This window comes from Oncorhynchus masou, chromosome 20 (assembly GCF_036934945.1).
Source record: "Oncorhynchus masou masou isolate Uvic2021 chromosome 20, UVic_Omas_1.1, whole genome shotgun sequence".
NCBI lineage: Eukaryota > Metazoa > Chordata > Actinopteri > Salmoniformes > Salmonidae > Oncorhynchus > Oncorhynchus masou.
Genome location: NC_088231.1, coordinates 12073077 through 12097218, shown reverse-complemented (window position 1 = coordinate 12097218; position 24142 = coordinate 12073077). Strand labels below are relative to the sequence as shown.

General features: G+C 41.4%; 1 protein-coding gene across 1 annotated transcript in view; it reads right to left on the bottom strand.

Moving 5' to 3' along the window:
• Window positions 1–24142, bottom strand: part of LOC135506976 (vascular endothelial growth factor C-like) — a 60891-nt gene that overhangs the window by 5762 nt on the left and 30987 nt on the right. The window contains exons 4-5 of the mRNA XM_064926418.1: window positions 17427–17566; window positions 8452–8564 (exon numbers count right to left, since the gene is read on the bottom strand). Coding sequence (XP_064782490.1) covers window positions 8452–8564; window positions 17427–17566 — 253 coding nt within the window. The remainder of the gene's footprint in view (window positions 1–8451; window positions 8565–17426; window positions 17567–24142) is intronic.

The window sequence follows — 24142 nt, the reverse complement described above, 5'->3', positions numbered from 1 at the left end:
CTTGTTGACATGCCACACCTGTCAAGTGGATGGATTATCTTGGCAATGAGAAATACTCACTAACATGGAAATAAACAAATTTGTGCAAAGAAATATGAGAGAAATAAGCTTTTTATGCATAATATTATGGAACATTTTTGGGATCTTTTATTTCAGCTCATGAATCATGGGACATGTTGCACTTATATTTTTGTTCAGTGTACATTACAAAACGTTATTGCCCATTTGGTTTGCACAAAATATAAAATTGGCTTTGGCACTCTTGGCATTGAAAGGATAAAAACAGACATAAAAACATACATTAAAAGCATAAAAACATACATATTACACACATTTAGCATTTCCATGTCAGTTCACCATATTCTTATTGAGAGACCAAGGTTAGTTATATTTCCATTCAGTCAATTCAGGAGGCGCTTCCTGAATCGGAATGGAATTGACCCCAACCCAGGAAGAGGCAGGATGTGATCTGATCTGAACACATGTAGGTGTTCTAAAAACAGATGTGTATTATATCCCTGGTTGCTATCATTTGTGAGTTGTCAGCACTTGTTAACAGATTGTGAAATGTTCTATTTTCGGCTAGTCGTCTGTGTGGAGACGTTAATGTTGTAACCCCCTGGATCGGATGGTATGGAACACTTTTCTCAAGAGCTTACAGATGTAGGATCTTAATTTGATCATCCTCTTGTTGCAGGAAATTTCCTGTACAGCAGGAAATGCAAACTCGTAATGTATTCAAGGTTTTAAAAGCTTCTAAAGTTTGTAATTCCCACTTAAAAATGTCCGACTTGATTTGCCCTAACTAAAAATGTATCAACCTCTATATTTGCTGTTGCTGCAGGATTATTTTCCTGCTGTGAGAAACTGGTCAAATTTAGATCCTGTATCTGTACATAAGAAGAACATACCAGTATTCTGCAGACTTGAAAGCTAGAGATGTTGTTTGACATCACAGCAGCAAACTATTGGAGATAGATTGAATAGAATGAGCATTCCTGCCCTAAATTCCTCACAATATATTTTCCCCCCAGTGGAGCAAACAGATGTTTTCTTTACAACACGGGCGAATAAACGAATGGGATATTTTCCAGAGAGAGAGAGAGATTTGGCCGCAGTCAGGAACTAAATTCCTATCGTTTCTGTGTTTATGTGTTTGCTGATGAACAGACCCAGATTGCGATGGCAACGCGTGGAGTTGTTTACCACAGCGAGGTTTTCTAACCCTAACACATTAATGGACTGTTTGCTTGCATATGGGGCTGTTGTGGTGCTTCAGACAAAGAGAAAAATACATTTCCACTTTGAACAAACTATCAATTCATAATTCATGAGCCTTTAGTGATTGATGCTATTCAATAACACATCCGATAATTGGTTAAGTATCCCTTATGGGGTATGCTTGAATATGCATAATGTTGCACTGTGGTTTATCATGAATCATGAATCAATGTCAGTTGTCAATTATTGAGTTGCATTTACAGTAAATCATTCATCAAGTTTGGCTTGATTTGGAACGGTCCCACAACTTCGCAATCTGAAAATAATCACATTTTCAGTGGCATCCAAGTCAACTTTTTTCTTTTAACAGTTTTTCACAGAAGATTGACACTGTGCCCGCTGACGTCGACCGCAATTAACGATGTGTCGACGGTGTCTCTGTGATCGTCAGGGAGGTAGTGTACTGTAGTTAATGGAGCTAGAAAGGTCTCTCACGGATCTCCAGCTCCTCTGTCTTGTGTAGAGATCATTATAAGCCAATGTTCTGCTTATCTGAAGAGATAAGACAGAGAGACAGGAGGGAGTAAGGATCTAGCTGCCATCCAAACTCTGGTTGATTTGCAGAGGGAGTCACCCATAACTACCATTACTTATGTGACTTATGAGATCACCACAAACCTTGAGACGTGGTAGAAAAAAAATAAAACGTTCATTACCTCTTCGGACACGCTCTCTCTTCTCTTTCTTTCTCTCGCTCTACCTTACTCTCACTCTCATTTTCTCTCACTCTCATTCAATCACTCACTCTCTTTATGCAAGAGGATGTAACCGCAGAGAAATAGGAGAGAAAGCCCTATATTAGTCATTAGTGACAACCCTGATGCAGTCGAACCAATGAAAAACAAAACCCAGGTCTTACTACCTCACCTCCCTCTGTGAATGATACCGAATGATGGTTAAATCCGGACGGACATTAACCACGGCACAATGACGTATCTGTCTCCCTTAAATCAAAGTCCTAATCTCCAATAGGAGTAATGACCCCAACTGTATATTAAACATGCGCTATAACTGTCCAGCTCTAGGGTTTTGATGTCTGTTCCTCTGAAGACTTCAGTTGGTGTTTCATACTGACCTGGGGAGTCTCTGACTGCATAGCGGAGGCATTCTATTCCATGGTTGAGTCTCAAATGTGGCCATTTAGGATAAACCGTCCCTGTGAGCGGAGTAGAGCAGAGCACGCACCTCTAAGCTTCTAGATCTACCTCTGATTGGGCCTGTCGAAGTTGGTTAGTGTGAAGAGGAAACACAAATCAGCTCTGCTGCTCTCATATGACTATTGCTATCAAGTCCTCCCGTTGAATTATTCGTCTGTAATGTGGAAGATATAGGCCTAGCTAAATGTTTCTTTGGGTTCCATCAAATTGTAGAACATGGCAATTGGGTTGAATGATATTCAATGAGAAATTCAATGAATTGTCAGCCAGTAAATGTCATCGTATGACTGGACAATAAACCTACAGATGATCCATACCTTCTTTAATCTGGTAACTGCATGAGAAAGCTATGCTTTGATCATAAAGTCAATATCAGCTGATGAAAAAGGGTGATCCCCATTAAACCAAATCTTGATGGCTTGATGTTCCCAAATTACCCAGACACTTTTTAATATGAGTAAGTAAACTTTGAAGCCAAGGTCTGTTAAGAGAGATTAACTTTCATGCAACAACAGAGTTGTTTGATTGGCTTCCTGCTTTCAGTGCTTCATAAACATTTTGTGGCTGGGGTAGAGTGGCGCGAGCTATGGGTTTCGTCCCAAAGGGCACCCTATTCCCTACATAGTCCACTATGGGTCCTAGTCAAAAGTAGTGCACTATAAAGGGAATAGGGTTGCATTTGGGACAAAGCCATGGAATCCAGAGCTCTGGGATTCTTTCTGAATTCTTCTGTCTCTCATTTGTTCTCTCTACTGCGTAGCCACGTCTACTGAAAAACAACTGGCATGTTGTGTTTTCATAGTGACAACTCACTGGGCGCTTTCAACATCTGCCTTAGAGAAAAAGTGGACTCGGGTTGTAAATAGTGTATGGGGATCACGGGTACGTTCTCGCGTCACATTGAGTGGAGTGGAATGAGTTGTTCTCTTGTTGGTGAGTTGTTGAAGAGACTCAAGTGCTGGTCTGTGTCTCTGTGAGGATTTTGAGGGCTGTTGTAAAAAACCAAGAGCACATTGTCCTTCTCTGTGTCCGTTTTTGTTTCTTTATGATACTCTAGCATGTCGCTTCACTCTGTCACAGTCTTGTAAGAGGCCATTAAAAGACAGTTCAATCATGCACAACACATTCTCTTGACTCCACATTTCAATCCATACCACAACTAGGACACCCTCAGAACAGCATAAGCATATCTTAGTAATATTGAACTCAAAGAGAAACATAATTCACCACATTAAGAGGTAATTCAGTCTAATAAGCAGTAATTCAGACAAATAAGCAGTAGCTAATTCAGTCTAATAAGCAGTAGCTAATTCAGTCTAATACGCAGTAATTCAGCCTAATAAGCAGTAGCTAATTCAGTCTAATAAGCAGTAGCTAATTCAGTCTAATAAGCAGTAATTCAGCCTAATAAGCAGTAGCTAATTCAGCCTAATAAGCGGTAATTCAGTCTTATACGCAGTAGCTAATTCAGTCTGATAAGCAGTAATTCAGCCTAATAAGCAGTAGCTAATTCAGTCTAATAAGCAGTAGCTAATTCAGTCTAATACGCAGTAGCTAATTTAGTCTAATACGCAGTAGCTAATTTAGTCTAATAAGCAGTAATTCAGCCTAATAAGCAGTAGCTAATTCAGTCTAATAAGAGGTAATTCAGTCTCATAAGAGGTAATTCAGTCTTTATTTATTTATTTTTTATTTCACCTTTATTTAACCAGGTAGGCAAGTTGAGAACAAGTTCTCATTTACAACTGCGACCTGGCCAGGATAAAGCAAAGCAATGACACAGAGTTACACATGGAGTAAAACAAACATACAGTCAATAATACAGTATAAACAAGTCTATATACGATGTGAGCAAATGAGGTGAGATAAGGGAGGTAAAGGCAAAAAAGGCCATGGTGGCAAAGTAAATACAATATAGCAAGTAAAACACTGGAATGGTAGATTTGCAATGGAAGAATGTGCAAAGTAGAAATAAAAATAATGGGGTGCAAAGGAGCAAAATAAATAAATAAATTAAATACAGTAGGGAAAGAGGTAGTTATTTGGGCTAAAATATAGGTGGGCTATGTACAGGTGCAGTAATCTGTGAGCTGCTCTGACAGTTGGTGATTAAAGCTAGTGAGGGAGATAAGTGTTTCCAGTTTCAGAGATTTTTGTAGTTTGTTCCAGTCATTGGCAGCAGAGAACTGGAAGGAGAGGCGGCCAAAGAAAGAATTGGTTTTGGGGGTGACTAGAGACATATACCTGCTGGAGCGTGTGTTACAGTCCAATACGCAGTAGCTAATTCAGTCTGATAAACGCTAATTCAGTCTAATAAGCAGTAGCTAATTCAGTCTAATAAGAGGTATTTCAGTCTAATACGCAGTAGCTAATTCAGTCTGATAAGAGGTATTTCAGTCTAATAAGCAGTAGCTAATTCAGTCTAATACGCAGTAGCTAATTCAGTCTAATAAGAGGTAATTCAGTCTCATAAGCAGTAGCTAATTCAGTCTAATAAGAGGTAATTCAGTCTCATAAGCAGTAGCTAATTCAGTCTAATAAGAGGTAATTCAGTCTAATACGCAGTAGCTAATTCAGTCTGATAAGAGGTAATTCAGTCTAATAAGCAGTAGCTAATTCAGTCTAATAAGCAGTAGCTAATTCAGTCTAATAAGAGGTATTTCAGTCTAATAAGCAGTAGCTAATTCAGTCTAATAAGCAGTAGCTAATTCAGTCTGATAAGAGGTATTTCAGTCTAATAAGCAGTAGCTAATTCAGTCTAATAAGCAGTAGCTAATTCAGTCTAATAAGAGGTATTTCAGTCTAATATGCAGTAGCTAATTCAGTCTAATAAGCAGTAGCTAATTCAGTCTGATAAACGGTAATTCAGTCTCATAAGCAGTAGCTAATTCAGTCTAATAAGAGGTATTTCAGTCTAATAAGCAGTAGCTAATTCAGTCTGATAAGAGGTATTTCAGTCTAATAAGCAGTAGCTAATTCAGTCTAATAAGCAGTAGCTAATTCAGTCTAATAAGAGGTATTTCAGTCTAATAAGCAGTAGCTAATTCAGTCTAATAAGCAGTAGCTAATTCAGTCTGATAAGAGGTATTTCAGTCTAATAAGCAGTAGCTAATTCAGTCTAATAAGCAGTAGCTAATTCAGTCTAATAAGAGGTATTTCAGTCTAATATGCAGTAGCTAATTCAGTCTAATAAGCAGTAGCTAATTCAGTCTAATAAGAGGTATTTCAGTCTCATAAGCAGTAGCTAATTCAGTCTAATAAGAGGTAATTCAGTCTCATAAGCAGTAGCTAATTCAGTCTGATAAGAGGTAATTCAGTCTCATAAGCAGTAGCTAATTCAGTCTGATAAGAGGTAATTCAGTCTCATAAGCAGTAGCTAATTCAGTCTGATAAGAGGTATTTCAGTCTAATAAGCAGTAGCTAATTCAGTCTAATACGCAGTAGCTAATTCAGTCTAATAAGAGGTAATTCAGTCTCATAAGCAGTAGCTAATTCAGTCTAATAAGAGGTAATTCAGTCTCATAAGCAGTAGCTAATTCAGTCTAATAAGAGGTAATTCAGTCTAATACGCAGTAGCTAATTCAGTCTGATAAGAGGTAATTCAGTCTAATACGCAGTAGCTAATTCAGTCTGATAAGAGGTATTTCAGTCTAATAAGCAGTAGCTAATTCAGTCTAATAAGCAGTAGCTAATTCAGTCTAATAAGAGGTATTTCAGTCTAATACGCAGTAGCTAATTCAGTCTGATAAGAGGTATTTCAGTCTAATACGCAGTAGCTATTTCAGTCTGATAAACGGTATTTCAGTCTAATAAGCAGTAGCTAATTCAGTCTAATAACCAGTAGCTAATTCAGTCTGATAAGAGGTATTTCAGTCTAATACGCAGTAGCTAATTCAGTCTGATAAGAGGTATTTCAGTCTAATACGCAGTAGCTAATTCAGTCTGATAAGAGGTATTTCAGTCTAATACGCAGTAGCTAATTCAGTCTGATAAGAGGTATTTCAGTCTAATACGCAGTAGCTATTTCAGTCTGATAAACGGTATTTCAGTCTAATAAGCAGTAGCTAATTCAGTCTGATAAGAGGTATTTCAGTCTAATACGCAGTAGCTAATTCAGTCTGATAAGAGGTATTTCAGTCTAATACGCAGTAGCTAATTCAGTCTGATAAGAGGTATTTCAGTCTAATACGCAGTAGCTAATTCAGTCTGATAAGAGGTATTTCAGTCTAATACGCAGTAGCTAATTCAGTCTGATAAGAGGTAATTCAGTCTAATACGCAGTAGCTAATTCAGTCTGATAAGAGGTATTTCAGTCTTTATTTATTTATTTTTTATTTCACCTTTATTTAACCAGGTAGGCAAGTTGAGAACAAGTTCTCATTTACAACTGCGACCTGGCCAGGATAAAGCAAAGCAATGACACAGAGTTACACATGGAGTAAAACAAACATACAGTCAATAATACAGTATTAACAAGTCTATATACGATGTGAGCAAATGAGGTGAGATAAGGGAGGTAAAGGCAAAAAAGGCCATGGTGGCAAAGTAAATACAATATAGCAAGTAAAACACTGGAATGGTAGATTTGCAATGGAAGAATGTGCAAAGTAGAAATAAAAATAATGGGGTGCAAAGGAGCAAAATAAATAAATTAATTAAATACAGTAGGGAAAGAGGTAGTTATTTGGGCTAAAATATAGGTGGGCTATGTACAGGTGCAGTAATCTGTGAGCTGCTCTGACAGTTGGTGCTTAAAGCTAGTGAGGGAGATAAGTGTTTCCAGTTTCAGAGATTTTTGCAGTTTGTTCCAGTCATTGGCAGCAGAGAACTGGAAGGAGAGGCGGCCAAAGAAAGAATTGGTTTTGGGGGTGACTAGAGACATATACCTGCTGGAGCGTGTGTTACAGTCCAATACGCAGTAGCTAATTCAGTCTGATAAACGCTAATTCAGTCTAATAAGCAGTAGCTAATTCAGTCTAATAAGAGGTATTTCAGTCTAATACGCAGTAGCTAATTCAGTCTGATAAGAGGTATTTCAGTCTAATACGCAGTAGCTAATTCAGTCTGATAAGAGGTATTTCAGTCTAATAAGCAGTAGCTATTTCAGTCTGATAAACGGTAATTCAGTCTAATACGCAGTAGCTAATTCAGTCTAATAAGAGGTAATTCAGTCTAATAAGCAGTAGCTAATTCAGTCTAATAAGAGGTAATTCAGTCTAATAAGCAGTAGCTAATTCAGTCTAATAAGAGGTAATTCAGTCTAATAAGCAGTAGCTAATTCAGTCTAATAAGAGGTAATTCAGTCTAATAAGCAGTGGCTAATTCAGTCTGATAAACGATATTTCAGTCTAATAAGTGGTAGTTAATTCAGTCTAATAAGAGGTAATTCAGTCTAATAAGCAGTAGCTAATTCAGTCTAATAAGAGGTAATTCAGTCTAATAAGCAGTAGCTAATTCAGTCTAATAAGAGGTAATTCAGTCTAATAAGCAGTGGCTAATTCAGTCTGATAAACGATATTTCAGTCTAATAAGTGGTAGTTAATTCAGTCTGATAAGCGATATTTCAGTCTAATAAGAGGTAATTCAGTCTAATAACCAGTAGCTCATTCAGTCTAATAAGCTGTATTTCAGACTAATAAACTGTAATTCAGTCTAATAACAGGTAATTCAGTCTAATAAGCAGTAGCTAATTCAGTCTAATAAGCAGCAATTCAGTCTAATAAATGGTAGCTAATTCAGTCAAAAAAGCGATAATTCAGTCTAATAAGCGGTAATTCAGTCTAATTAGCTGTAGTTCAGTCTAATAAGCGGTAGCTAATTCAGTCTAATAAGCAGTAATTCAGTTTAATTAGCTGTAATTCAGTCTAATAAGCGGTAGCTAATTCAGTCTAATAAGTGGTAATTCAGTCTAATAAGCAGTAATTCAGTCTAATAAGTGGTAATTCAGTCTAATAAGCGGTAATTCAGTTGTGCAACAAGTGCAGTATCAGCATCAGTACGAGGGCCTACTCACCCGAGTGTTGTATCTGGGGCGGGGGAGGGGTGTCACGTTGCACCGCCATACATCTGCACAACCGGTTGCTCCAGCTGTGGTTCTTTGGGCAGGTTTTATTGGCTACCAGACATCTGTAAGGGGAAAACAGTTATTAGCATTAGAAGAGGAGGAAACCGACAGACAGAGGTTGTTGACCAGAGCCATATGGGCCCTGGTCAAAAGTAGTGCACTATATAGGAAATAGGGTGCCATTTGGGTGCCAGTAGCTGGAGAGGGATTTCCTCACTTCATCGACATTCATTAACCTGGCCCAAACGACACTAAGCTATGTAGCATTTGATGTTGTTTTGGTTGTTGGATGAAATGTGACAGGGCTGGACTGATAGGGCTGTTTAAGGGTTTTCAGCACATCTATCTTAGAGTGAGAGTGAGTAAGCCAATTGGGTCTGATGAAATGAAACATTTCTTCCCCCTTAAAGATAAGAGGGATGCTGATTGGCTGAGTTTAGACAAACAACCATCAAAGAGAGAGGACTCTCGGGAAGACATCAATGGACAGCAATGGAAAAAAAGTCAGAAGAATATATTTGGTAGCCTAGTAAACATTGGTTAGCATTGGTAAGACCCTTCACTTTAGCTTAGAGCTGTATTCATCTCTTCTTGAGCTTCCTTCCACTCCACATAGTAATACTTTAGAACGTAGCACTTCAATCGCCCTTGGATCTGTCAACGAGGATGATCATTTAGGGGGAGGAAAGTGAAAAGGATCAAAACCGGAGACACTGTCTGTCGCTCTAACTCGAAGCACATGGTGAGGCTGGCACACACACCACATGGTTCTGACTCTCTCTCTCTCTCTCTCTCTCCATACTCACACACTTTCCATTGGCTTTCCATTGACAAAACACATTCGACAAATGCCTGACCATCGTGGACAGCGTGTTTCACACGCACATCTGACACTTGCCAGACCAATATGGGTCTATTTCGTTTTTGACATTTCTGATATCATCCACTTAGGAGCCCAGTGCTTTGCTTTTTCTCATACTGTTACACATTAGGCTAGACCACTGCTGAGAATCCAGTTGAAATCACATACTGGCAACCAACCCACACGGACTTTATCAGAGCCAGTGTCATGCTGCATCCATCTGCCTTGTTGCTCTGAGACAAACGCGCGGCTCGTGCTACAGTGCAACCGCTGGCCAGTGGAAGCACGGCCGCATTCCAAGGTAAACTTGATTCTGGCTGCTTTAACTGCTGTGAAAGAAAAAGGACAGCTCTCAGCAGGGTGGAGTTGTGGAGTGAAATGTTTGCACTATCGAAGATGCATTTAAAACACGTCAACTCTATATAAGCTTCATGTGGAGAAGGACTGTTGTTATGCGACATCTAATCCACATGAATGCAACAGCAGTAGAATTGCAAGAGCTTGGACACAAAAATAAAATGGCAGTATATCCAGTTAAAATGTATTGAAGTGAATTGGTATTTACACTGAACATACTGAGGAGTAGTTCTGTCTGTTTTACAGCCCTTTTGTGGGGAAAAACTCATTCTGATTGGCTGCACCCATGGCTGCGCCCCTGCCCCGTCATGTGAAATCCATAGATTACGGACGAATGCATTTATTTCAATTGATTAATTTACTTATAGGAACTGCATTGCAAAGAGAACAACATTAGTTCCATTCGGCCTCTGAAGAGAGAGCCAACAAATAGCACTTAGCGCCTCTGTGAGGGATCGTTGTTGTCATCCTTTCAAGAGGGTGGAGAATATGAATGGAGCAGGTGGGAACGGTAAAGAAAACAAGTGTATCAAACGAATGATTGCGTTTACTTTCCGGTGTGCTACACACAAGGGTGGGTGCTGTGCTAGAGCTGAGGTTTCCGCAGTAGCTCCTGGAACTCACACTTGAAGCTTCATGTGTTTAGGTGCAAAAAATGCTAACAAACTCTACTACCCTCAGCATGGAACATTCCTAAACAGTTTGATAAAGCTGCGTTCGACGCACACTTGCGTAACTAGCCACTGTACTGTGAGTGCATGCAGGTCTAAGGCTTCATTCGGCGTGCAGTACAACTGTGTAAAGTGTCACGGTGCATTCAGCTGATCAGTGCAGTTGAAAAGGCATCCGTAAGGGCAAACCCACTGTTAAAAAACTGGCCCCTGGTTCAGTAATATATCCTTTTTTTATAACTCTGTCCTGAGGAAATGCCAACCATACACAAGCTGTGCGAGAGGCAAACTAACGGCTTGACAGTGGAACTTAAACGTTTTTTCTCCATGAAAATGTAGACCATTTGTTTCTTCATGGAAGTGAAAAAGCAGGTCTTACCCTTCTCTGGTAGTGATTTATGACTCTCCCCTCCATCTCAACCTCCGTCTCCCCCTCAGTCTCTACATCCGTTTCCCCCTCCGTCTCCCCCTCTGCTCTGGCAGTTTGATTTAAATGATCCAGTCATGGCAGGCAGCTCAACGAACGACCAGGGCATCACCCCCAATATCACCCAAATATCAGACCTGATCTGTAAAATATCACCCCAAAATCAAACCTGATCTCTAATATATCACCCCAATATCAGATCTGATCTCAAATATACTGTTACACCCCAATATCAGACCTGATCTCTAATATATCACCCCAATATCAGCCCCAGCAGGCAGGGGTGCAGGGGTTCAGCCTCAAGCTGACTGAGTCCACTATAAGGGACAGGAGGACCCAGACCCATGCCCCGCTCCAAGCCGCCAATCCCTGCCCCGAGAAGCACCCCCTCACCTTTGCACCGAGCCCCACTGAGAAAGTGGACATGTGTTACTGCTAAGGAGGGCATTGGGGTGAGTAAGCGGGATGGGCGGGCAATTTTATTATGGAAATCCCCACAATAGCAACATTTGTCAGGCCTTTTTTAGGTCAGAACCTCTGAAACTCCAAAAACATATCTGAGACAATCCACAATTGGTGTGCTAATCACAGTAAGCATCCATATGCTTGAAAGCAGGGGCACTACTTTCGTTTTAGAAGTGGGGGGGACATAATTCATTACATTTTTTTTATCCAGTCAGACAAAAACTCCAAACAGCTTACCCGACCGTTCGGTGGCATCCGCATGGCCCTAAAGCACACAGTTGCCTTGTTTTGTATCACATTCCAATGATAAAACTGTGGGGGACAAAAATGCAATTTCAGAACATGTCCCCCTGTCCCCCGTCCCCAGTGAAAGTTGTGCCCCTGCTTGAAAGTGAAGAGTGAGCTGAGTCGACCTGATAATAAATTACAGTTAGTGGTTAGAGCACTTCAGAAAAAATAAACTGTTTTGAATTCACAAAAGCATTCGTTTCAAATGCAACAATGGAAACAGATGTTGGCTAAATTAAAGTTTTGTGTTGATTATCTACGGAAAACAACAACATATCCTTTTGACTATTTATTTGAAATAAAAGCTGCCATGAAACGGCTCAGTGGCAGCTCTACACGTTTGAGGGACTGTCAATGTGCTTCTGATTACCATACACGCAGTGGCTTAAGCAGACACCACATTCCAAAGGGCTGAAAACATAACGAAAATCACCCTCCTGACATGTTTGTGGCTTTGTGGGAAGACATGTAATCCGATTAACAACACGTGCACTGTGCACCTTTCGTAACACACAACAGACGTGTCCGTTTCGACAGCCAAGGTGTCACCCCCCTTGATAATACATAGGTTGGGGTAATCCCAGGAACATGTTAGTTCTACTTCAGCCGGGAAACTTTGCTGCATGTGATTTGATTAATATAGTACAACTACTGTCTATAATTCATATCAAGATGGGATTTGTATGTGGTATGTGCAGACCTCTGGTATGTGTTGTTTTGATTCATATAGCAAATCAAATACTGTCTATATTTCCTATGAGAAATGGATTGGTGTGTTCAGGGCCTCCTCTGGAATGTGATGAATTTGAAATGAATAATAACTGTGTGCATACAATAGAAGGTAGACTATGTGTTGGCGGGCTATCAACCTGATTTAGTAGCTTTTCTTATGTTAAATTGATCTGGTGATATAGAGCATCACTGTACATGATGTGATATTTTATAGTTCTGCAGTCTTGGCGGTACCTGCTGCATTGTCCTTTCCTGCTCCAATTTATGGCACAGGTCTACCGAGTACGTACATCAGCATTCCATATGCCAAACGTCCTCTTCTTGAATAGGTTCCCCATGAAATGTCCATCTGTAAAACTAGCTACGCATCTGTTGCAAAAAGCCTTAATCTTTCAGAGTAGAAAGACTAGCTTCACTCAACATTTTACCCACACAAACTGTACAAGCTCAAGCAAAGATATGCATCTTTTAAAATTGGAGGAACGACTCTTCAGCAGCACATCTGTGTTGCGTCTCTTGACATCAAGCGTTTTATTGGCACTGAGTTTTTTCCCCCACTGACTGACGGACAGCCGCACGCCAGGATCAACATCATCTTAGATAACGGATGGGATGCCCTTTGAGCGCCTCCTCGCTCCTCTCGCTCGGGTAACGGCTAACTGTTTATCCTGCGGTATCCCAGAGAGAGATTTTATTTTCATTACGCCTGTGGGTAACTCCCAAATTCTCCATCCCAAATAACAAGCAAGTGAGCGTGAAACTCTTAGCCAACTTTTCGTAATTAATTACCAGTTTTTTCACCTCACACACACTCTATTATTTGACATTTGAGGAATTGGGATGACCTTACACTCTCAAGTTGAAAGCATTTCTCTTCATTCTGAAGAGTAGCTCATAGCTCTAATGGTTTATTATGTCCAGTATGTGTGAGGGCAGAGAGCTCCTTCTTTGGCACTTAGCCCTGGGTCTTGATAAGTAACATTAGACCACAGACAACTATATGATCACGAGATGATGCCATTCAGACAACAGCATTCTCCGTAGGTTTTGATACGTGTCTATTTATATGACGACAGAACTGGACGACCATTCCGTAGCATCTCCTCGTGATTGTTCTACTGATATCAATAGGTGAGATCCTTACACATGTTGAGAGACCTGTGCTTGTAATGGTCTGTGTGTCCTGAGCATTCACAACAGTTAAGAGTAAAGGTAAATGGAAAAGAACCGCAGAGAAACAGACCAGAGAAAGATCAGAGCTCTACTACTGGACTACTAATCTCTACTAATCCGCAGACCAAACTAATCAATTATTATATGCCCTCACAGCTTAATTTGGTCCTATTTCTGTGATCCAGAATAATTCTGGGGATGGATTGGTCTAGACTAGACTCCATTAGGTCACTTTTAGATGTTGTATACAGCTTTAATGCCTCTATATCCGCAATCATAACATAAAATGTTGCTGCTATGTAACCATACCCCCACTAGAGCTACAGGCAGAAAGGAATGGTGGACAGAGACACCCCTTAGTGTCAAGGCAAAGAAGAAAAACACAAGGGATTTGTCCCAAATGGCACCCTATTCCCTATATAGGGCACTACTTTTGATTAGAGCCAAATGGGCCCTGGTCAAAAGTAGTGCACTATAAAGGAAAAGGGTGCATACTAGCAGAACAAAGTTCTGCTCGCCTTAGGAACGTATCTGCTTTTTCTTACGCGAAGCGCTGAGCGAAGCCTGGCTATGTATGAGAGAGAGAGAGAGCAGTTTACTCGCCGAGGGATGATGCGTTTTCCCCTTCCCCTCCTGTAAAATATCACATAATAATAAACTGGTCTGCTGACTCTCTCTGGAAGGATAGTTCTGACAACTCCAGGACCAACTCAGGGTCTTAGGGGACGAACACTGATCATTTGTCAACTTCATTCCCTCTGAAATAAGACCTTTATTCCATCATTTGATATGTGGTGATGTCACAGCCAGATAAGTCATAACATCATAGGCATCCTGAATATGGACTCTCAGCCTTATTTGACTTAATCCTTATTTTACCAGGTAAATTGACTGAGAACACATTCTTATTTACAGCAATGACATAAAGAGGACCAGGCATTTCAATTAGTCACGTCAGGTAGGATTCGTCAGGTAATGCAATCCTGCTACATCAGGTAATGCTATCCATTAATCACACATGAATAAACTTTTCCATACCAAAAACACCTACATTGTAATTCATTGTGCTTCAACCTATCCTATTGATTGGCCCCAATGACACGGCTTGTGCAAAACAGCCTTGTCGCATGGCTCATATCCTGCCATAGATCTTTCAGCCAGGTAGTCACGACCTGGACCTCTGGTCTCCATCCCAAATTGCACCCTATTCCATATGGGCCCTGGTCAAAAGTAGAGCACTATAAAAGGAATAGGGTACCATTTGTAAAGCAGCCCTGGATCTGTCTGTAGCAGGTCTCTCATCTGGGATCGATCTGCAGCTCTCGCTTGGCAATACTGTCCTCCCTGGTCGGTCACAACAACACCACAGCTTTAGGACATGGAGAATATTAGGGCTTACAGATCAATGGTGTTCCAATTGCCATTGCATTGCTAGAAGAGAGTTTTTCACCTTGGGGAATGAGTCATTTCTCGGCATGCCGGCGCATGTCAAGAATGGACGAAAGGCTAATCCTTCAGTCTGTGGGGTTGACACAAGGGCAATAAACATTTACACTATTCGCACTGTAACAGCGCAATGCCGAGCAGAAATAGAGAGCAAGATCCCTTGTTAGTATACAAAGCGCATGTATGAGACTTACAGAGATTTACAATTGATCTAAACATTGTGTCATATTAGAGACTATGAATTGACAGTACATGACATGACAAGGCCAGTGAACACGTCGGTTGGTGTTGAGTTTCTTATTTCGGTTTGAAATGAGCCATTCAATTTTGGGGCGAGGAGTTATTCCTGAACACGTAAACTGAAACAGGTCAAACTCTGGGCCCTTGTTGAGTATACCTAGGCTCCAGAGTTATACATTGGGCCTGAGTTTTTAGCTATGAGCTCATTGTCTATAGTATATTCTAAGTGTTTATGGAGTGTTGCTCTTAAGCCTGTTTGCTTGCCTTGTGCAGCCCTGGTCTTGCTCTCCTCTCCCTGGGGTGTTGACAGGCCGTCCCCACCCTGCTGCTCCTTATATCACCACTGTTACTGCTACTGTAAGTGCTACTGCTACTGTTAGTGCTACTGCTACTACTAGTACTACAGCTACTACTACTGCTACTGCTTCCACTACTACTACTGCTATTACTACTGCTACTACTACTGCTACTGCTACTGCTACTGCTACTACTACTACTACTACTGCTATTACTACTGCTACTAGTAGTGCTACTGCTACTAGTAGTGCTACTGCTAGGGCTACTGCTACTAATACTGCTACTGCTTCTACTACTGTTACTCCTACTGCTACTGCTATTACTACTGATATTACTAGTGCTACTGCTACTACTAGTGCTACTGCTAGTGTTACTGCTACTGCTACTACTACTGCTACTACTACTACTAGTGATACTGCTAATACTAATGCTACTGCTACTACTGCTACTACTACTACTGCTACTACTACTACTACTACTACTACTACTGCTACGACTACTACTGCTACTACTACTGCTACTACTACTGCTACTACTACTACTACTACTGCTACTACTACTGATACTACAACTGATACTACTAGTGCTACTGCTACAACTACTGCTACTGCTATTACTACTGATAATACTAGTGCTACTGCTACTGTTACTGCTATTGTTTCTACTACTGCTACTGCTACTACTGCTGCTACTGCTACTGCTACTGCTACTGCTACTACTACTACTACTGCTACTACTACTGCTACTACTACTACTACTACTGCTACTACTGCTACTACTACTTCTACTACTGCTACTACTGCTACTACTACTACTACTGCTACTACTACTACTACTGCTACTACTACTACAGCTACTACTACTACTCCTACTACTACTATTGCTACTACTACTGCTACTACTACTACTACTACTGCTACTACTACTACTATTGCTACTGCTTGGTGGGTGGAAAACCTCTAGATACATGTACCCTACTGTAGAAGAAGGACTGCTCTAAGTCTGGTGGAGGCTCTGGAAACAATATTGTCTCCCGACTTGTTCTGATTTAGCCTGATTTACTGCAGGAGTAGCAGCATCTCATCTTTACATCAACCAAGTGGGTGCTGCACAGGTGTGTGTATGATGGAGGAAATGACACTAACTCTAATTATGTAAAAGTGATTTCAGGTCTGGTGACAGAAACGCAATCCTTTAAACTGTCCTCATTCCACGTAGTGACTATGGACTCAGTCCATAATGCTCCACAGTGCACTGCCCTGCCTAAATGGAAAGTTAATCACGGTTCACTGCTGGGATTTCCTGTAGTAGCACCTCTTATATCAACACACTGACAGGAAGCCTTCACAGCACAGGAACAATAGGTGTCCACACTAAATTGGCCAATATGAACCTCTATATCCGTTCAAGGGAAAATACTGATGCTGTACAACATAAGGCAACCTCCCACTGTATCCAAAACACACACAACCCTTTCACCACATATTCTCCCAATAAAGAGAACCAGAATCCAGGAACTGACTGGAAAAACTGAGCGAGTTTGTTGGAACTGGGGACTTTTGGTTAGCATGCTGACAGCGGAGACGCTAAGTTTCTTGGTGCGGGAACGAGCTCTTTGCAGGCTTAAATACATCCGCAACATCTTGCAAACTGTTCTTGAAGTGTATTTCCTGTCCTGTGGTGGACAATGCCTCCTTCTCACTTTCTGGGCATTTGGAAAAGTACCTGTGACAGATATCTGCTAGAACGCTTTTAGCAGTTAATTCAACGGACCCAATGTACTGGATCTAAAAACACAAGGCATAGACTGGATTAGGAATCCAGAAAAAGGCACTAGAAGAGGCCTATATAAGAAGATACTTTACAGAACTACTCCTACTATCACTATTACCCCTAACTCCTACTGGGGTAGGAGCAGATCAACATAGCTATGTTAGAGGACTGGATTAAGAAAAGGAACACTTACTCTGGTAGAGATCGTCGTATGATGGAGTGTACTTGTCTGTAGGCATCCAGTTTGGACAGACAATTGCACACGGTGTGGTTGGCAAAGCTGATAGTCACTAGGTTGTTATTTGTACTGCTGGAAACTGTGATTTCAAACAGCTAGGAGAAACAGAGAGAGAAAATGAGTCAAGTAACAGATAGTAGGACTTTTAGACAGTTTTCTGTAGTCAACATAATGGTGAAACCGACAATGAATAGTGGTTTTTAGACATTTATGAGAGAAAAAAACAACAATTATCAAGCAACTGACATAGATAACCGTACTTTGTAGGACCTGTATTTGTCTAGTTGATGTCACGGCGCAACCAAAGTTGATGATCAACCTTTTGCCACAGTTTCTTTGCAGCATTCTAGTCAGAACCATTTGAGGGTTGAAGATTAAATCTAAAAACAACCAGATAAGTGAGGCTAAGAATGGGGCATGTTGTGCAACTCTAAATTTGCAGACCCCTGACACACAACCACACTGTGTATAAACTCTCTAATCACAACTACAGACAACATTGAAGTGGACGGGATAGCAGCCATGAAAGAGGGAATGAGGCAAGGGAGCTTGTTGTTATTAGTGTTGGCAGGAGCTTTCTGTATCACGCCTTGATCAATTGAACACTATTCATTGAGGTTACTCAATGTCCTATGTCCTAGTCCTAGGGCCGCATAGGGAGGAATGGAGTAGACTCAAGCAGTGATTGAGAGAGTGAGTCTCTGAATGACCATTGGCCCCCAAAGCATGAATAGCAAACAAACGTCTCTGTGACTTGAATCCAGACTTTTCTTCCCTTCAACGTTTCAAGTCAGTCCACATTCACTCAAAAAAAATAACAGGCCACTCAATGAGGACTATAGTCCTTTAGGATGATTAAAACTGACCTAAGTAATCACCCCGATCCTCCACCTGGCAGACATGTTACCAACGCAGCCCAGTCTGATTAGTTTCAGCACCTTGGCATGGGCTTTGGCGGAGCCTTTAAGAAAGCGGTAAAACCTGACAAATGCCCCCGCAATAAACACTGCAACCCTTATCCCAATACATTGATGAGATTGGGAATGGTTTATACGTGAGGGGAATACCCGGGAATACCAAAAATACTGTAATAACGGGATGATCTGACCCCCATGCCCTAACATCGCCCCAGAAAGTCCTCCCTGGTGACAGGGAGGGGTGCTTCCTTACCTTCCCCTACCCGTCCTTCCTTCACATCCACACCCGGCTCCTTACAGCCGTGCATACGCACTTACACTGCATCACACATCCCCCCCACCATTCAAAAGACAACACACGAACCCCTCGTTAGGCTGGCAATGTACATGAGAGAAATTCCTTAAGGCGTCTTGATGTACTGTACCTAACAATGGGCTCTACTCACATCTGGGGAAAGGAAGTGAGCACTACCAAAGAGCTGTCTTAAAGAACACTCCCACTGTACCCACTGAATAGTTAATTGAGGGCAGAGGAAAGAAATGCTTAAAATCAACTATCCGTAAAATCAACTAGCGATGCTCAAATGAAATAAAATAAAATGTTATTGGTCACTTGGTTAGCAGATGTTAATGCGAGTGTAGCGAACTGCTTTGTTTCCAGTACCTACCGTGCAGTAATATCTAACAAGTAATCTAACACATTTCACAAAGACTACCTTATACACACAAATGTAAAGGGATGAATGAGAATATGTACACTTGAAGTCGGAAGTTTACATACACCTTAGCCAAATACATTTAAACTCAGTTTTTCACAATTCCTGACATTTAATCCTAGTAAAAATGTCCCTGTCTTGGGTCAGTTAGGATCACCACTTTATTTTAAGAGTGTGAAATGTCAGAATAAGAGTAGAGAGAATGATTTATTTCAGGTTTAATTTCTTTCATCACATTCCCAGTTGGTCAGAAATGTACATACACTCAATTAGTATTTGGTAGCATTGCCTTTAAATTGTTAAACTTGGGTCAAACGTTTCAGGTAGCCTTCACACAAGCTTCCCACAATAAGTTGGGTGAATTTTGGCCCAATCCTCCTGACAGAGCTGGTGTAACTGACTCAGGTTTGTAGGCCTCCTTGCTCGCACACGCTTTTAAAGTTTTGACCAACAAATTTTCTATAGGAAGGGTGTCAGGGCTTTGTGATGGCCACTCCAATACTTTAACTTTGTTGTCCTTAAGCCATTTTGTCACAACTTTGGGTCTATGCTTCGGGTCATTGTCCATTTGGAAGAGCCATTTGTGACCAAGCTTTAACTTCCTGACTGATGTCCTGAGATGTTGCTTCAGTATATCCACATAATTGTTCTTCTTCTCATGATGCTATCTATTTGTGAAGTGCACCAGTCCCTCCTGCAGCAAAGCACCCCCCCATCATGATGCTGCCACCCCCGTACTTCACAGTTGGGATGGTGTTCTTCAGCTTGCAAGCCTCCCCCTTTTTCCTCCAAACATAACGATGATCATTATGGCCAAACAGTTCTATTTTTGTTTCATCAGACCAGAGGACATTTCTCCAAAAAGTACGATCTTTGTCCCCATGTGCAGTTGCAAACCGTAGTCTGGCTTTTTTATGGCGGTTTTGGAGCAGTGGCTTCTTCCTCGCTGAGTTGCCTTTCAGGTTATGTCGATATAGGACTTGTTTTACTGTGGATGTAGATACTTTTGTACCTGTTTCATCCAGCATCTTCACAAGGTCCTTTGCTGTTGTTCTGGGATTGATTTGCACTTTTCACACCAAAGTACGTTCATCTCTAAGAGACAGAACGTGTCTCCTTCCTGAGCGGTATGATGGCTGCGTGGTCCCATGGTGTTTACACTTGCATACTATTGTTTGTACAGGTGAACGTGGTACCTTCAGGCGTTTGGAAATTGCTCCCAAGGATGAACCAGACTTGTGGACGTCTACAATTGTTTTCTGAGGTCTTGAATGATTTCTTTTGATTTTTCCATGATGTCAAGCAAAGAGGCACTGAGTTTGAAGCTAGGCCTTGAAATACATCCACAGGTACACCTCCAATGGACTCAAATTATGTCAATTAGCCTATCAGAAGCTTATAAAGCCATGACATAATTTTCTGGAATTTTCCAAGCTGTTTGAAGGCACAGTCAACTTAGTGTATGTAAACTTCTGACCCACTGGAATTATGATGCAGTGAATTATAAGTGAAATAATCTGTCTGTAATCAATTGTTGGAAAAAGTACTTGTGTCATGCACAAAGTAGATTTCCTAACCGACTTGCCAAAACTATAGAAATTTGTGGAGTGTTTGAAAAATAAGTTTTTATGACTCCAACCTAAGTGTATGTAAACCTCCAACTGTACATATAAATATATAGAGGAGTAATGACCTTGCAGCATAGGCAAGATACAGTAGATGTTATAGAATACAGTATATACAGTGCCTTGCGAAAGTATTCGGCCCCCTTGAACTTTGCAACCTTTTGCCACATTTCAGGCTTCAAACATAAAGATATAAAACTGTATTTTTTTGTGAAGAATCAACAACAAGTGGGACACAATCATGAAGTGGAACGACATTTATTGGATATTTCAAACTTTTTTAACAAATCAAAAACTGAAAAATTGGGCGTGCAAAATTATTCAGCCCCTTTACTTTCAGTGCAGCAAACTGTCTCCAGAAGTTCAGTGAGGATCTCTGAATGATCCAATGTTGACCTAAATGACTAATGATGATAAATACAATCCACCTGTGTGTAATCAAGTCTCCGTATAAATGCACCTGCACTGTGATAGTCTCAGAGGTCCATTAAAAGTGCAGAGAGCATCATGAAGAACAAGGAACACACCAGGCAGGTCCGAGATACTGTTGTGATCAAATTGTCCTGAGTCTGCACAACTCTGCCTGGACCTAGGATCAAGAGAGACGCTCAAGTGTTTTAGTACTATATCTCTTGACACAATGATGAAAATAATCATGGCCTCTAAACCTTCAAGCTGCATACTGGACCCTATTCCAACTAAACTACTGAAAGAGCTGCTTCCTGTGCTTGGCCCTCCTATGTTGAACATAATAAATGGATCTCTATCCACCGGATGTGTACCAAACTCACTAAAAGTGGCAGTAATAAAGCCTCTCTTGAAAAAGCCAAACCTTGACCCAGAAAATATAAAAAAACTATCGGCCTATATTGAATCTTCCATTCCTCTCAAAAATCTTAGAAAAGGCTGTTGCGCAGCAACTCACTGCCTTCCTGAAGACGAACAATGTATACAAAATGCTTCAGTCTGGTTTTAGACCCCATCATAGCACTGAGACGGCACTTGTGAAGGTGGTAATGACATTTTAATGGCATCGGACCGAGGCTCTGCATCTGTCCTCGTGCTCCTAGACCTTAGTGCTGCTTTTGATACCATCGATCACCACATTCTTTTGGAGAGATTGGAAACCCAAATTGGTCTACACGGACAAGTTCTGGCCTGGTTTAGATCTTATCTGTCGGAAAGATATCAGTTTGTCTCTGTGAATGGTTTGTCCTCTGACAAATCAACTGTAAATTTCGGTGTTCCTCAAGGTTCCGTTTTAGGACCACTATTGTTTTCACTATATATTTTACCTCTTGGGGATGTTATTCGAAAACATAATGTTAATTTTCACTGCTATGCGGATGACACACAGCTGTACATTTCAATGAAACATGGTGAAGCCCCAAAATTGCCCTTGCTAGAAGCATGTGTTTCAGACATAAGGAAGTGGATGGCTGCAAACGTTCTACTTTTAAACTCGGACAAATCAGAGATGCTTGTTCTAGGTCCCAAGAAACAAAGAGATCTTCTGTTGAATCTGACAATTAATCTTAATGGTTGTACAGTCGTCTCAAATAAAACTGTGAAGGACCTCGGCGTTACTCTGGACCCTGATCTCTCTTTTGAAGAACATATCAAGACCATTTCAAGGACAGCTTTTTTCCATCTACGTAACATTGCAAAAATCAGAAACTTTTTGTCCAAAAATGATGCAGAAAAATTTATCCATGCTTTTGTCACTTCTAGGTTAGACTACTGCAATGCTCTACTTTCCGGCAACCCAGATAAAGCACTAAATAAACTTCTAGAATCCTGACTAGAACCAAAAAAATTGATCATATTACTCCAGTGCTAGCCTCCCTACACTGGCTTCCTGTCAAAGCAAGGGCTGATTTCAAGGTTTTACTGCTAACCTACAAAGCATTACATGGGCTTGCTCCTACCTATCTCTCTGATTTGGTCCTGCCGTACATACCTACACGTACGCTACGGTCACAAGACGCAGGCCTCCTAATTGTCCCTAGAATTTCTAAGCAAACAGCTGGAGGCAGGGCTTTCTCCTATAGAGCTCCATTTTTATGGAACGGTCTGCCTACCCATGTCAGAGACGCAAACTCGGTCTCAACATTTAAGTCTTTACTGAAGACTCATCTCTTCAGTGGGTCATATGATTGAGTGTAGTCTGGCCCAGGAGTGGGAAGGTGAACGGAAAGGCTCTGGAGCAACGAACCACCCTTGCTGTCTCTGCCTGGCCGGTTCCCCTCTTTCCACTGGGATCCTCTGCCTCTAACCCTATTACAGGGGCTGAGTCACTGGCTTACTGGGGCTCTCTCATGCCGTCCCTGGAGGGGGTGTGTCACCTGAGTGGGTTGATTCACTGATGTGGTCATCCTGTCTGGGTTGGCACCCCCCCTTGGGTTGTGCCATGGCGGAGATCTTTGCGGGCTATACTCAGCTTTGTCTCAGGATGGTAAGTAGGTGGTTGAAGATATCCCTCTAGTGGTGTGGGGGCTGTGCTTTGGCAAAGTGGGTGGGGTTATATCCTTCCTGTTTGGCCCTGTCTGGGGGTGTCCTCGGATGGGGCCACAGTGTCTCCTGACCCCTCCTGTCTCAGCCTCCAGTATTTATGCTGCAGTAGTTTATGTGTCGGGGGGCTGGGGTCAGTTTGTTATATCTGGAGTACTTCTCCTGTCCAATTCGGTGTCCTGTGTGAATCTAAGTGTGCGTTCTCTAATTCTCTCCTTCTCTCTCTCGGAGGACCTGAGCCCTAGGACCATGCCCCAGGACTACCTGACATGATGACTCCTTGCTGTCCCCAGTCCACCTGGCCGTGCTGCTGCTCCAGTTTCAACTGTTCTACCTTATTATTATTCGACCATGATGGTCATTTATGAACATTTGAACATCTTGGCCATGTTCTGTTATAATCTCCACCCGGCACAGCCGGAAGAGGACTGGCCACCCCACATATGCTCTCTCTAATTCTCTTTCTTTCTCTCTCTCGGAGGACCTGAGCCCTAGGACCATGCCCCAGGGGACTACCTGACATGATGACTTCTTGCTGTCCCCAGTCCACCTGGCCGTGCTGCTGCTCCAGTTTCAACTGTTCTGCCTTATTATTATTCGACCATGCTGGTCATTTATGAACATTTGAACATCTTGGCCATGTTCTGTTATAATCTCTACCCGGCACAGCCAGAAGAGGACTGGCCACCCTACATAGCCTGGTTCCTCTCTAGGTTTCTTCCTAGGTTTTGGCCTTTCTAGGGAGTTTTTCCTAACCACCGTGCTTCTACACCTGCATTGCTTGCTGTTTGGGGTTTTAGGCTGGGTTTCTGTACAGCACTTTGAGATATCAGCTGATGTACGAAGGGCTATATAAATAAATTTGATTTGATTTGATTTGTGAAGAAGTTTAAAGCCGGATT